We start from the raw sequence: 14641 nt of genomic DNA on the forward strand, positions 1-14641 counted from the left end.
GCCGCCACTGCCACCGAGCGCCACTTGGTCAGCCCGGCCGTCCAGTTTGTCCTTGATGAGGAGTTTGACCGCGACGAGCCCGTGGCCGTCGAGCTGATGCCTCTCTACCAGTGCCTGCACATCAATGAGAAGCTTGGCCGCCGTGCCGAGTTCCGCCGCAGCTTTACCGAGGACCGCAGCAACCAGCTCAGCCTGATCCTGGACTCGCCCGTGCAGTTTGTCACCGGCCAGCTGGCGTCCTTTGACGCCATGCTGTTCGACATAATTGGTTTTTTCGTTGTCGAGCATAGCATTTTGGCGTCTGCCCCGGACTTCTGCTCGCGCGCCGACGTCGATACGCTGTGGGAAGTCTGCATTGCGCGGCTGTCTGATATCCTTGCGCGCAGCATCCAGGCCATCCGTGGCGACCAGAACGTGTCGTCGACGCTGCAGGGCGCGCTGACCACCTTTTCGTACGTGCAAGAGGAAAACGCGTATGACGTGCGCAAGCTGCGCGACCTGATGATGGCCATTTTTGGCGCCTGATCGCGGATAATGAAAGGGTTTGTGCGATTTGGGCTCTCCCCTTATCCCCCCTTTTTGCAATAGTCTTTCGGCCACTATAGCTAAGATTGTTTTTGCGAGTGCTCTTTCCTTGTCTTTCTCCATATTTTCTAAACTACTTTTTTTTGTAATTTCCACCTTTACTCTCGCTCATTTCTCTCGTTCACGAAATATAACAATAAAAATAATGTCACCTCGCAGGCCGAAGCGGAAGACCAGCGACCCGTCGCTTCCCTCGCACTTCTCAATGGTGCGCTCATTCCAGCTGGCCGACTTTGTCACCCTCGGAAATGCCGTCTGCGGCTGCCTCAGCCTCATGTTTGCAATGAAAGCGCTGCTCACACAAAACACTGACTTTCTCTTCACCTCCTTCTGGTGCATTCCGGCCGGTGTGTTTTTCGACTTCCTCGACGGCCGCGTTGCCCGCTGGCGCCAGTCGACCAGTATATTAGGCCAGGAACTCGACTCCTTGGCCGATTTTTGTTCCTTTGGTATTGCGCCTGCAGTTCTGGGCTTTGCCTGCGGATTCCAAAAGATGCTCGATTTGGTTGTACTCACGTATTTCGTGTGCTGCGGACTGGCTCGCTTGGCCAGGTTCAACGCCACAGTAGCTGCTATGCCAACTGATTTCAATGGCAAGATCAAGTTTTTTGAGGGCACGCCTATACCAACCACGCTGGTCATTGTCGGTGTGCTTGCGTATGGCGTGTTTAACGGCAAGTTCTGGCGCTTTGCTAACCCCGAATACCAGCATGAGGGCCCGTTTGCGTCGTTCAGTCAGGCGTTTACTCCCGATAATGTGTGGGGCGGAGAGGTCTCGCTTTTCCCCGGGTATGAACTTCATCCGTTGGTGCTCATGTATGCCGTCAGCGGCACGCTGATGATCAGCCGACGCCTGCGTATTCCCAAACTTTAATTGTAATATTAATGGACATAATAATCCCACAGATTGAATCGAAACAAATTGATTTGATTTGCACGCATATATGAACATATATAAACCAACTAACATCTCTATTTTTATTTATATTTAACTTTAGTTATTTAAATATAAAATATAAAATATTTAGATCAATGATTGGTAATTGATCAGACCAACAAATATTAAGATTCAACCATAGATTTTGTTCTTGATCATGGAATGTGGCTTTGAAAATGGTTTTGGTTTATATGAAACGAAGGAATCAGAAATTGCTTGTTTTCATTTTGTTTGTTGGCCTGATATCTGAGTTACTACATAATTTTGTCCCTTTCCCCTGGTCCTAAAAAAAGGTGGCCACGCGTCCCAAGCTCAAACTCTAACATCATTATTTTCTTCTTTACTCCTTTTTCTCCCTTATTTTTATAAACTTTATTAAACAAGGCTAGTCTAAAATCTAAAACATGTCCTCCTCCGCTTCTAGCTCCAAGGTCTTCTTTGACATTGCTATTGATTATATGCCTGCTGGCCGCATCGAAATGGAGCTTTTTGCCAACACAGTCCCAGGACCGCCAAGAACTTCCACGATCTGTGCACCGGTGAGCATGGGTTTGGCTACAAGGGTAGCTCATTCCACCGCGTGATTCCCCAGTTCATGCTCCAGGGCGGTGACTTTACCAACCACAACGGCACTGGTGGCAAGTCGATCTATGGCGAGAAGTTTGCTGACGAGAACTTTATCCTCAAGCACACTGAGCCTGGACTTTTGTCGATGGCTAATGCTGGTCCTAACACTAACGGCTCCCAGTTCTTCCTCACCACGGTTCCTTGCCCGTGGCTTGACGGCAAGCACGTCGTGTTTGGCAAGGTTACTGAGGGCCTTGATGTTGTCAAGAAGATTGAGGCTCTTGGCTCGAACACGGGCAGAATCACCAAGAAGGTTGCTATTGTTGACTGCGGCCAGCTGTAAGGAGTTGCCTAAAAGCAAATTTAATTAAAAAAATCATCAATTTAAATAATAAACAATTAGTTGAATTGAAATATACTCTTTAGCTGAATAAAAAACATAGCAGTGTTTGGCCGTAGATTTCAACCATGGTTTTTTAAATAAAAAATATATATGGTGTTGAATAAAGAAGGTTTTCGGAATTTATTCTGAAAATTCTCGTTATTGGATAGCCCATCAAACATAAGAAATACGTTAAATATAAAGCCATGTCTTTGTTTCAAGCGTTTTTTTTGACAATTGAATCTTGGATAATTTTGGAAAGCAATCCTGCGGCTTGGTATTTGTAATAATTGATTATTTTTGTTGACCCATTGCTTGAACCTAATATTGTACGTATTTTTTGGGGGTTGCCATAGCAGTTGGTCGGAATATCTAGATTAAAGACGTTTCTTGTAAGCACATTTTAGTAAGTCATATCAACTAACTAATAGAAAATAATGGTTTTTATTGATATATAACAAGTAAAATCATATTTGTATTAAATCACATTTTAAGATATAATACACAAATAAGTGAGCTTGCTGTTTTGAAATATTTGTTTTTGTGATATAAATTTGTGGTCATTAGAAGGGTATACCATTTTAAAAATCGGGCTTGTTGCTTTTGAAACATTGCAGAATATATCGGTATTACAAAGTTGTATTGCATTGCATTCTAGGTTATAATCAAGGGTTTTAAGTGGATACTTTAAATTAATTTGGTCTTTTTTTACTGTTGCCTTTGCTCCCATTACAACAGACAATATGTAATTCCAAAGAGTGAGATCTTTAATATATATGCGCACATTTACTTTTTCAGTCTCCACTGCAAATTCTATATTGTTGATGTTTTCAGTCTTGCAAACATATTTTCAATACTTCCTTGTTTTTCAAATCATAAAAACAGTGATCTTCGTAACATTTTCCCAGGAGATTGACATGATATTTAACATTGACTTTGCTCCAATTAGTAAGACATATACCCTGTTCCTTTTTTTCTTTGTTTTTAATGATAATGTTGACTAGCTTGCTCATTATAAACGTGTGCTTGTTAAAAAATTTAAAGTATAATATTAATTAGTGCTTGAATAAAAATGTGTTAAAAACAAAATTATTACATGGGTTTATTTTTACGTTTACTATCTTTTATTTTGGCACAAAAAAACGTATATAAAAGGCAAATGACTACTATTTATTTTAGCTTTTTATTTAAAAATAAGCCTTTAAAGTATTTTTTGTACTATAGAATTTTGTCTTTTACAATATTTTATGCAAAATCAAATTAAATCACTTTTGACTAATATTACACATTATATATTAAAAGGTTTGGAACAAAACACTATTTCTATTGGATTGTTGTCCACACCTGTCTTTTGCTGGAATTGCTAAAAAATTTATACACTGCCAAATAATTCAAAAACAGCTGTCAAGCTAAAAGCTGCAGTCAAAAGATAGTCTAATCCAAAGACCGGTTTGACATCCAAGCGCAACAAGACTTGCTAATTTTTATTCTTTCATATTATCAAGAAAAATATTATTGCTTGGAAGCTCAACCATCATTAGTCTCCTAATGACAGTAGATGTAAAATTAAAGTCTTTGTCCAAAACTCCAACAATAGTTACGTTTTTTGTATTAATATTTTTGATTAATATAATCTAGTTTAGATTTACAAATTGCTATATAAATTATCAACAATTTACTAACTAGTATTAAATTTTATTGCTATTGGAATGAAATTTCAGTTAAGAGTGTTGTAAAAAATTAGACGGCGGAACACAATATTATATCACTATAGAAAATAGAGTAGTGTTATGAAGAATGTAAAACACTACGAGTCAATTTGTTCAATCCAATAAATTAAATATTTATTTATTGTTCTAACATTTTAATTTTCAAACATTTTTTTATTAGTGCTATTGTGATGAGGAGGGGTGTGTGACTACTACTGTAGTAGTGTTAGAAAGATGGTGTATTATTATAAATTGTTTTTAATACTAATTTTTTAAAGTGCTACCAGTGTCGACCTCGTTTTATATGTCTCATCGTTTTTGTTGTGCACTCCGCCAGTTGTGCACCCCGTTGACAAGAACTGGTTTTTATGAAAGTAGCCCGGGTTTCTGATGTTATTGTTGTGGTCTTTGCGTGTGTACGCTCATTTGCATGGATTGCAAAATGGAGTGTGTCTGGATGTCAATATTGGCACCTGATTTGATCACCCATGATCTAGTCCATATTCGATCTATCGGCATGCGGATGGAAATCTGTTCCAAGGTTTTCAACCTCATCATTCACATCCATGTCCTTCGGCTGCGCAACATTACTTCCAGCATGTTTAGATAATAAATAACATTATATTTTTACAATAGTAAACTAAAAAATAGTTATAAAAAACAAACCGCATTAAACTAGGCGCAAAGTTCAATTTTGCCTTTGTTTGGTCTGCAAACAACGTCCGTGTCACTTTTAATCTTGGCAAAACAAATACCAAAAACAGCACCTATAGTAAATAGGGCGCTGCCCCAAACTATTCTATAGAATGTGTACTCCTCAGCGGTCAGTGCAGTCGTTGTATTCATCTTGTTAAGCTGAGCTCTAGAAATTCCATCATTAGCAGCATTGGTCGACGCAAAGTAGAGAAACGCGGCCCACAGATTAAGCAATGTCAAGATGCCGTAAACAAAAAAGGTGTTTTTAACCATGATAAAAATAATATATAGTTAAAATGTTCTTTAAAAGTACAAAAATTGCAGAATAAAGATGAGGGAAAACATAAATTGAATTATTCCTTCCTGCTCATTTATATATATACAAACTTATGTTTGATGCGCGCATAATAAAAAGTAAAAATAACATTGTTGAGCAGACCAATGGTATGGAAGTGGATGTCGAGGTTGAGAATCATGAAACGAGTTTTTATCATGCCGATCAACAGGGCATAGATGGCACTATCTAGGATCAAATCAGGGGACATAATAATGATACCCTGATATGCCCCCACTTCATAATGTATATACATGAATGCGCATATGCGAAGATCATAACCTTTAGATGCCTGTGGTGCCCAACACACATTTTAAGCCACTATTTTTCTTTTAAAGAATCAAGATCACCCTCATGTCTGCTATATACATTTCTGTTATTGCTGGCCGACATCAAAGAACATTATATTCACAGCACTGTCCCCTTTTGTAGTTATTTAAGTGATTTTTGATACTTAAAAATATATTAGTTTAGACCCACATTTTTTTAGAGCGTGACAATGCCAAGACACCAGTCTATCTGCAGAAAAACCAGTTTTCACCAACGGAGTGCACAACTGGCGAAGTGCACAACAAAGGCAACGAGATACATATATAAGATGAGGCTGGCCCTAGTTCTACCTTTGATCCCCTTGATAATAAAAACTACAACCTCAAACATACTTTCAACACCAGTGAACTAGTGCTCCCCTCAAATCACAACAGTGTTTACCAAGAAAAATGTGTTACCCTGGAAAGCACACAAGTAAAGGACCCACTTTTTATTTAACAAAGAGGCAGCGAAAAAGGTTTTTTTGTCAATTTTCTTATAAAGGAACAGTCATTTTCTTGGCAATCGGTGTAATTCAAATTTCAGAATTATCGTTTAATTTGTTACACGTACTAAATCTTGTCTTTACTACTATTAGCTTTATTTCTTTTGCATTACTTATTGCACAGCTGATTAAACTGCACTCTTTTGTATGTATGATTTATTGCTTAAATGTTATTTTATTTTTTGAACAACCGCTTGTAAGCATTTTTTTATTTTTATCAATTATAAAAAGTAAATGAATTGAATATTATTTGCAAAAATAAACTGCTAATGACTTGTGATATGCAAACTTGGATAAATACTTGTAGCCCGCCAACTAATCGATGTGCTTGTTGAACTGAATTTTGTCACGCAAATCGAGTTTTACTCGTATAGATTGCAGACAACCAATTGCAATAAGCACAATAGCTTTTGTTCTATGCATTGACATTACAACTCTACATTCAAACGTCAAGCAACGGAAATGCCTGTCAAATGTACCGCCCATGCTATCAACATGCTGCCAGATCTTGTTGCCACTTACTCTGTCAATACTGGGTGCAGCTCTTGCCGGAATGTAACTGAGTTTTGAAGATAAGGCGCGTGTCGCATAACCGTGATAACATCCTCAAACTCCACCAAAACCGTAGGAATCTCTATGACCCGCAGACGGTTTAATACTGAGAGTTCCTGTATACTCTTCAACGCTGTATCCTTGTCCACGCCTTCAAAAAGACTGAATGTGTGGATTCAAGCTGAAGCGCCAAGTGCTGGTAAAGCCTGAAGAATAAACTCCTGAAACCTTGTTCCCCGCTGCTGACTGGAAACCAAGGATGAATCGCCAAGTGTTAAGCAAATAGACTGCAGGTTTGTGAATCGGCTGGCTATAAAAATGCAGAATTTGTCTGTAATGTCAATAAAATTTGTGGTTATGCAGATATCCAGTCTCTCTAGCGTGCTGCTGTTGCCTCTAAACAGAGAATCATCGACAAACAGATAATGGCCACGAATTTTGCATAATTTGAGTGCGGGAAAGTAGACAGTCGTATTGATGGTCTGCGCTGCTGCTGAAAATCTTGATATAACCGGTACAGCCATGCGGTAGCTGCTTATAATCTCAAAAGACTCCAAGCATTGATAAACAACAGGTCCTCCATGGGCGTTGCGTAACAGCGCGGTTGCCGTCTCCATATCCATAGGCGTCAAAGAAAGGGTTTTCAATGACCCCGCATTGCCCTGAATGGATTCGATAGCCCAAATCCGATTTCTAATCTCGCCAAACGCCAGATTACTCGTGCCTGATAGATCAGCGGGTATAAAATGAGGAATAGAACGTGTGCAGTGGTTAATTTCAAAGGAAACCCCGTTCACTCCCCGATACATCTTCTCTATTATCTGACAAAAGTCTGTGCTAGCCTGCTCGCTGGTATACCGATAGAAAAGGTTGGGCCATGATATTTCAACTTGCTGGATAATCGGTGTCATCTGCCTAACCTTGCGCAAGATTCCAATGACATTCTGCACAGCAGCATATATACCAATGGGGAAAGGCAAATAAGTACAAGTACAGCGTGCGGCAAAGCGAAGTGTGAGTGCAGCTGAGAAAACAACGTCTGCGAGGAGTGACTGCAGGGGTTGAGTAAGCACGCGATCATTCGTGATTGAATTAAACATATTCACATCCACATTGATATGAACAGCCTTTGCAAAACGGCCTGCCAGAATATCGGGCTGGTTGAGGGCTTTGGGCCAATTTGGAAATAAAAATGAAAGGGCAGTTTTTTAATGTCTAACTGGACAACACTTCAGGTTTTAATTATAAAAATGGAGCGCCAATTGTGGCAGCTGTAGAGAATAGCTGATGCAAGAGTTTTGTCAGCATTGTGGTTATTGCTAATAGCGTTAATATGAAAATCAACAACCGACTGGATAATGTCCCAGGGCAGAGTTTGGAATGTCGAAAGCGTGCTCATATTGAGGTAGATAAACAAGAAGGATGGTTGATAGTAAAATGTTTAATGTAAAGAGGGGGAGTACATCTAAAAAATGAAATTAGAAAGGGGATTGAATGGTGATGACATGGCAAAGTTTTTATATCTGTGGCACCACGCCTATGATCTTGTTTTTCCTTTCTGCACTTTTTTTTGCGCAGCACAAAGTGAGCCAGTCGTTTTTTTGTGCCCTCGTCTTCTGGTTGTGTATTGTGCTGAAAACTGGCAGATATGTTGATCAGCTATTTTGTAAGAGGATATTTATAGTAATTAAACTAATTATTTGATTTGATTGACATATGTTAATGTGCTAATTTTTAAATTTAAATATTTTTGAGTGTAAACAAAAAAATAGCAGTAGCATGGTGGGTTTTGCGTATCGCGGGCATAGAATACTTACTCCTTTTTCTCCACATGAGAACTACAAATTAATATTTCACATTTACTGACTTTTGCTCCGCATCATACATGCACACACTTATTTTATTGTTATATTTGCAAAAAATGCTTGCCTGGAAAGAACTTTTTTTGTACCAAGAGAAAATTCTCTAATATTCTTTATTTGGTAAAACAACCATACGTCAGAAATATCATTTTCTTCTCTCACACTCATCCAGAGATTCTCCTCTTTTTCTTTCTCCCCCGCGCTTTAGTATTTGAGTATCCTCACATTAAGCAAATTTTATGTTATGTAAAATGAAATGTGACGTTCTCATTAGCCCTTTCGAGATTCAAAGCTCCCTGGCTCCCCCTCCAAATAATTAAACATAGGGCTGAGTACAGCGCATTCCATGAGAAGCTTTAGCATATGCCTATGTTTCTTATTGTTCCCTCGACAAAAATATTTGTTCTCAGCAAACCAAGTTTAGAAAACAAAAGAGTGTAGTTGCTGAATATTCTGCACTGGAGCAGTGTAAAATATAATTTTTTTGCATTTGAAGTGATGCATAATGTTTTCCACATAAACAGAGTCGAGTCCGCACCAATTCCTACAACTTTGCTTTTTGTAGTTTACATGCACACTAGCCCAGTATTAGTGCCCTCTCCTACCGCCAACAATTTTATTTATAGCAACCATTATCATTTTATGAACTGCCATTACCGCTGATACTCTTTGCATATCTGTTATCGCAATCTCACTTGCACAATAGGAGGGCGATTTACTCCTGTATGCTCATTTGTTACTAGCTATTATCTTTTTTAATTTAGACATCTCACCCCTTATTTTCCTGCAATGAAGCAACTTCTGTCGGCATTTGTTTGCCTGAGCTACATGGCCAACATGGCTACAGCCTCCAAGAACTTCCATGACGGCATGGTCGGCCTCAACGGACAAGCTCCCCGGCAGCGTGACATCAAGCGCTTCATGGGCAACCAAGTGCAGGCTGGGAATTTCACCGGCGGCGAGGCCCTCAAAAAGTTGCGCGCTAACCGCGCCAATGACGTGCGCGATGGATTCCTCCGGGCATGGAATTCGTACAAGAAGTACGCGTTTGGCTCAGACGAGATCAATCCAATTACCCTGGAGCCCCTAACCACGCGCAATGGCTGGGGAGCCACACTCATTGACTCCCTAGACACCATTTACATTATGGAGCTAAAGGAGGAGTTTAAGGATGCGGCAGATCTGGTCAAAAAGGTCAATTTTGGCAAGAACGACGGCGAACCCTCAAAAGTCTTCGAGACCAACATCCGGTACATCGGCGGTCTGATTTCGGCCTATGAGCTGTCCAACGACAAAATGTTCCTCAAGCAGGCCACTGCCTTGGCTGACATTATGCTTGAGGCGTTTGATACCCCGACCGGAATCCCCTGGCAGATGTGGGATGTGCAGACGGGCAAGGGTAGCTCAGAGTCCGGGCCCATGACCATGAACAACCTGGCAGAGATTGGAACCTACCAGCTCGAGTTTTTCCGCCTGTCGCAACTTACTCACGACCCTGTCTACCACAAGGCCGCGCAACGCGTCTATGACGTTCTGCTAGACAGAAACCAGCCCAAGAAGGGTACGACATACTCAGTCCCCGGCCTGTACCCAATCTTCATTGACATTAATAACGGCAAATTCCTAGCCGGAAAACCCAACCTTGGCGGCGGCTCCGACTCTTTCTACGAGTACCTCATCAAGACCTGGGCCCTCTCGGGCTTTAAGATGCAGCGGAGCTTGGATATGTGGCAGGAAAGCCTCAAGGGCATCAAGAAGTACATTGTCACGCGCGGCTCCGACAAGAAGATGTACATGGGCATTGGTGACGACGAAGGCCTTGACTCCATCTCTGACACATTCACATGCTTTTTCCCGGGCACGCTCGCCCTGGCCGCTCGTCTGTTGGACGACGAAGAGACGATGGAGCTGGCCCACGAGCTGCTGCTGTCTAGCTACAATACATTCTCTCGCATGCCCACGCATATTGGTCCCGAGAACTTTGGTTTCCTACCTGATGGCGATGATGACTCGGATTTGCTGCTGTCGCAGCGGAATGAGATCAAAAAATACGGGTTCTACCTAGAGCGCCCCTACTTCCTGATGCGCCCAGAGGTCATTGAGTCCATCTTTTACTTTTACCGCATCACTGGCGACGAGATGTACGCCGATTGGATTTGGAAGATTTGGCAGGGAATCAAGGCCCACTGCGAGGTTGAGGGTGGGTTTGCTGGTCTGCGCGATGTGCGTGTTGGCCGCAAGGGCGGCCTTATTGGCAAGCAGGAGTCGTTCGTGTTTGCAGAGACTTTCAAGTACATATACTTGGCATTTACCGATCCCGATGTCATATCGCTGGACGATTACATTTTCTCGACTGAAGGTCACCCGTTTAAGCGTTCGATCCCGTTCAATGGCACCTTCTAACTGAGAATCATGTTTTCTGATCGTGTTGGAACTTTGCATTTTCATTTTTTTGCCGCTACTAATGTTGGCCAAATTTTCTGCTTACCAAACACAAAAAAACACAAAATTGCACTTACTATTTTTCATTTTTCATTTTTCTATTATTCACAACGTTTTTCATTTCATTCTTTGATTTTTGTGGGAAAAGACGGTAGAGATTTGCTGAACTCAGCTTAAAGTGTAATAAACCCTTTCTATTGTAAGAAACGGTTTTCGTATAAAAAAATTGCCCTGATTACTTTTTTTAAAGAAACACTTCAGTACAATTTCTAATTGTACAGTATTTTTTGCTATTATTAAGTTACTGTCAATATGAGTTGGAATAACGTAAACAAGGGGTGATTTGCTATACAAAATACAGAAAACAATTTATTTAGCTAACAGACAATGGAATAGTCGAATTCATTTAATATGAACAACGAGATCCAAAGAATGAACCAAAACGCTAAAGCCAAACTCACTGAAAACGTAAACAGCACGCTCGCAGCACAAATGCAATTGCCTTTGCCTCCCTTGTTTTAATAAACAGTGTTCAAATTGTATTGCAACCTCGTCTATATTTTGTATTCACGCAGCTATATATCTATTCTGCTGTCCGCCAGATATTCATCTCTTTTAAATAAAAATTAATATCATTTTCACTCCATCCCCCATCACTCCGCCTTTTCTATATTCTATTTAAATTGCCATTTTTAAATTTCCTTCTACTCCATATACCGCCCCGCCCCCTCCGCGCCTGCTCACTTAAATATTTTTTGCCTGACCGTCTCCTCATCTCGTAGTTTTTGTTTTTGTTAAAACTAGCACACCCATTCCGATAGTTGCTGACTGCAGTGTCCTGACACCACTGCTATCATTTTCTCTCCCTCTCGTATTATCTACATCCCCGCCCATCTACAGCAAATATTCCCTACTAGTCCACGGACCGCTTTTCACATTTAATTTTGTTATTCCTTGCAGGCGCATATTTCTTTTAGCATCAACGCTCTAATAACAGCACCACAAGCAATGAGGATACTGCTACTGTCTATGTACACTCTGGGCATGGCCCTGGTGAGTGCGCAGTTTGACTCTACGCCATTTATTCCCAAAGTAAATCAACAGCCAGTTTCCGCCTTTGGAGGAATGCGCAGTCGCAATGGCCAGGCTGCAAATCCCGCCAGAGTAAGCAGTCTGCGCCGGCGCACGGTTCAGCACGACTTTTCAGATGAGACTCCAGAAGAGCGCCACACTCGCCTCCAGCGCGCCGATGCAGTCAAGAAGGGCTTTCTTTACGCTTGGAATGGGTATAAGAAGTACGCGTATGGCGCTGACGAAATCAGCGTGCTTGGGAAAAGACCCAAGACCACCCGCAACGGTTGGGGCGCCACTCTCGTCGACGCGCTGGACACGCTGTGGATTATGGATCTGAAAGACGAGTTCTGGGAGGCTCGTGATTTTGTGGCCAAGCTTGATTTCCGCAACGACGGCGGCCAGCTGACAAAAGTTTTCGAGACCAACATCCGCTACGTGGGCGGCCTACTCTCAGCATATGAGCTGTCTGAGGACAAGATATTCTTGCAAAAGGCCGTCGAGCTCACGGACATACTGATGCCGGCCTTCAATACGCCCCTGGGCTTGCCGTGGCAGATGCTCAACGTGACCACAGGCGAGGGGTCTAGCGAGAAACTGGGAACTACTTCAACCAACCTTGCCGAGATCGGGTCGTTCCAGATGGAGTTCTACAGACTGTCGCAGCACACAAAAAACGCCACTTATCACGAGGCAGCGCAGAAGGTCCTGACCGTCATGTTAGAGAACAACAATCCCAGTGACAAAAACTCCAAGTACGTTATTCCTGGTCTCTACCCGATCGACTTTGATATGATCTCCGGCAAATTCACTGGCAGCGCTGCATACTGGGGTGGAGGCGGCGACTCCTTTTACGAGTACCTCGCCAAAACTTGGATCCTGTCTGACTTTATGCTCGAGCGCAACATTGACATGTGGAGTGAGAGTATTCAGTCGTTTAAGCGGTTTTCTGTTGCCCAGAGCTCTACTGGAGAGCTCTTTCCAGGATTCGTCGATGGCCTAAAGTTTTACCCCTACGCTGACACATTCACAAACTTTATACCAGGAACCCTGGGTCTTATTAGCAAACTTGTTGGCTCCGACTCGTACTTCAAGCTGGCCGAGGACCTCCTTGAGGGTGGATACAGCGTTTTCGACAGTATGCCCAGCGCGCTCGGTGCTGAGGCTATCAGGTATGTGCGCAAAAACGTGCCCACAGATTACTTCTTGTTAAAGAACTCTTCGCGGATCGAGGTCGACAAGTACGGATTCTCGCTCGAACGGCCGTACTACCTCCTGCGGCCAGAGCTTATTGAGTCACTGTTCTACATGTACCGTTTGACAGGAAAGTCAATGTATGCCGACCGCGTGTGGAGCATCTGGCAGGGCATGCAGCGCAACTGCCGCGTTGCAGATGGCTACGTGGGTACTGTTGACGTTTCCGTTGATGCCGCAGTCAGCGGAATTGTGAACAGCATCGATTCGACCGAATCTTTCTTCTACGCCGAGACATTCCTGTACTTGTACCTGACATTTACCAACCAGGACGTCATTAGTCTCGATCAGTGGGTATTTACCACCGAGGCGCACCCGTTGTCCAGAAAGTATGTCTTTGATGGCACATTCTAGACAAACCACGACAAAATTACATTCATATTGTTCGTTTGCTTACTTTTTTATTATTGTTATCTTTTGTTTTTATTGGTTACTTTGTTTTGCCACGCTTTCAATTCATCATTCATGCATTCTGTTATTTTTAATAATGCGGTCCATACATCCATGTAAAAAAATTGTATCACACCTTCTTTTGAAAAAAGCTGGTGATGGGCTTTGACTTTTTGGCCGCTTTCTCGAGTTGCTTCTCCTTGGCTGACTTTGGCTTGGCCAGCTTTACTGTCGATGCCTGCGGGGTGGAAACGCCCATTGTGTAGCTCGTCGGGTCATCGAATACCACCGCCTGCACACGCTTCGAAAGCAGCTGCTCGTTCTCACTCACCTCGGCAAACCCACCAAACTCGGCAAAAAGCCTGTTTGTCCAGTACTGTGGCAAGTACTCTGAAACCAGCAGCGCCATCTCGCGCACTTTTGCCTGCCTGACCAACTCCTCGCAACCCGCCGCACTCGAAACAACTCCCTCCAAGGACTTTGGAAACCTGGACACATCACACTTGCGCTTGAGCCAGTCGATGACCTTGGAATTATCGATTTTGACCACCTGCATATCGCTCGAAATGACCTTGACCTCACATAGGGTCACCAGTGCCCGCGACTGTACACTCTTCATTCCAAAAAACACGATCAGTGATGCGGCATCCATTTGCTCGTGCGACTCAAGCTGCAAACTGTCAATATCGACAAACTTCCACTCGCCTTCGCCGGCCTTTGAGAACTTGGTTATCAGAGCCAAATACAAGAACAGCGGATCTACAGGAGTTAGTATCGATGCCGATCCGTTGCCCAGCACCCAGCCGTCGCCCAACCAGGAGCGCTTACCCTTCATGTCTATGATCGCTGCCTCAAGCAGTGCCTCGTTTTGCACATCTGCGTAGTAGCTGCTGAGGATACCCGTGCGCGGGTGAGGGAGACGCAGCTGCTGCAGTGATTTTGACGACTGTTCCTTGGGGACCACCAAGATTCTGCGCTCGTTTCCCATTGCTCAGTCTAAACAAATAAATAGTAAAAAGATTGGATGTGTTCGGTTTTCGCGTTCA

The 14641-nt window shown here is 42.6% G+C and overlaps 1 protein-coding gene across 1 annotated transcript; it reads left to right on the plus strand.

Annotated features, from left to right (window-relative positions):
* Positions 1–628, plus strand: BX661DRAFT_102705 (uncharacterized protein). Its single transcript, XM_051532400.1, has one exon. The coding sequence runs from the start codon at positions 97–99 to the stop codon at positions 523–525; it is 429 nt and encodes a 142-aa protein (XP_051388468.1). The 5' UTR covers positions 1–96; the 3' UTR covers positions 526–628.
* The last annotated feature ends 14013 nt before the right edge of the window (positions 629–14641 follow it).

Source organism: Kickxella alabastrina (assembly GCF_025024165.1).
Source record: "Kickxella alabastrina strain RSA 675 chromosome Unknown BX661scaffold_90, whole genome shotgun sequence".
In the NCBI taxonomy this organism is placed as follows: Eukaryota; Fungi; Kickxellomycota; class Kickxellomycetes; order Kickxellales; family Kickxellaceae; genus Kickxella; species Kickxella alabastrina.

Excerpts from the sequence above, each read along its gene's own strand:
- BX661DRAFT_102705 (XM_051532400.1), top strand. The coding sequence starts at position 97 with ATGCCTCTCTACCAGTGCCTGCACATCAATGAGAAGCTTGGCCGCCGT.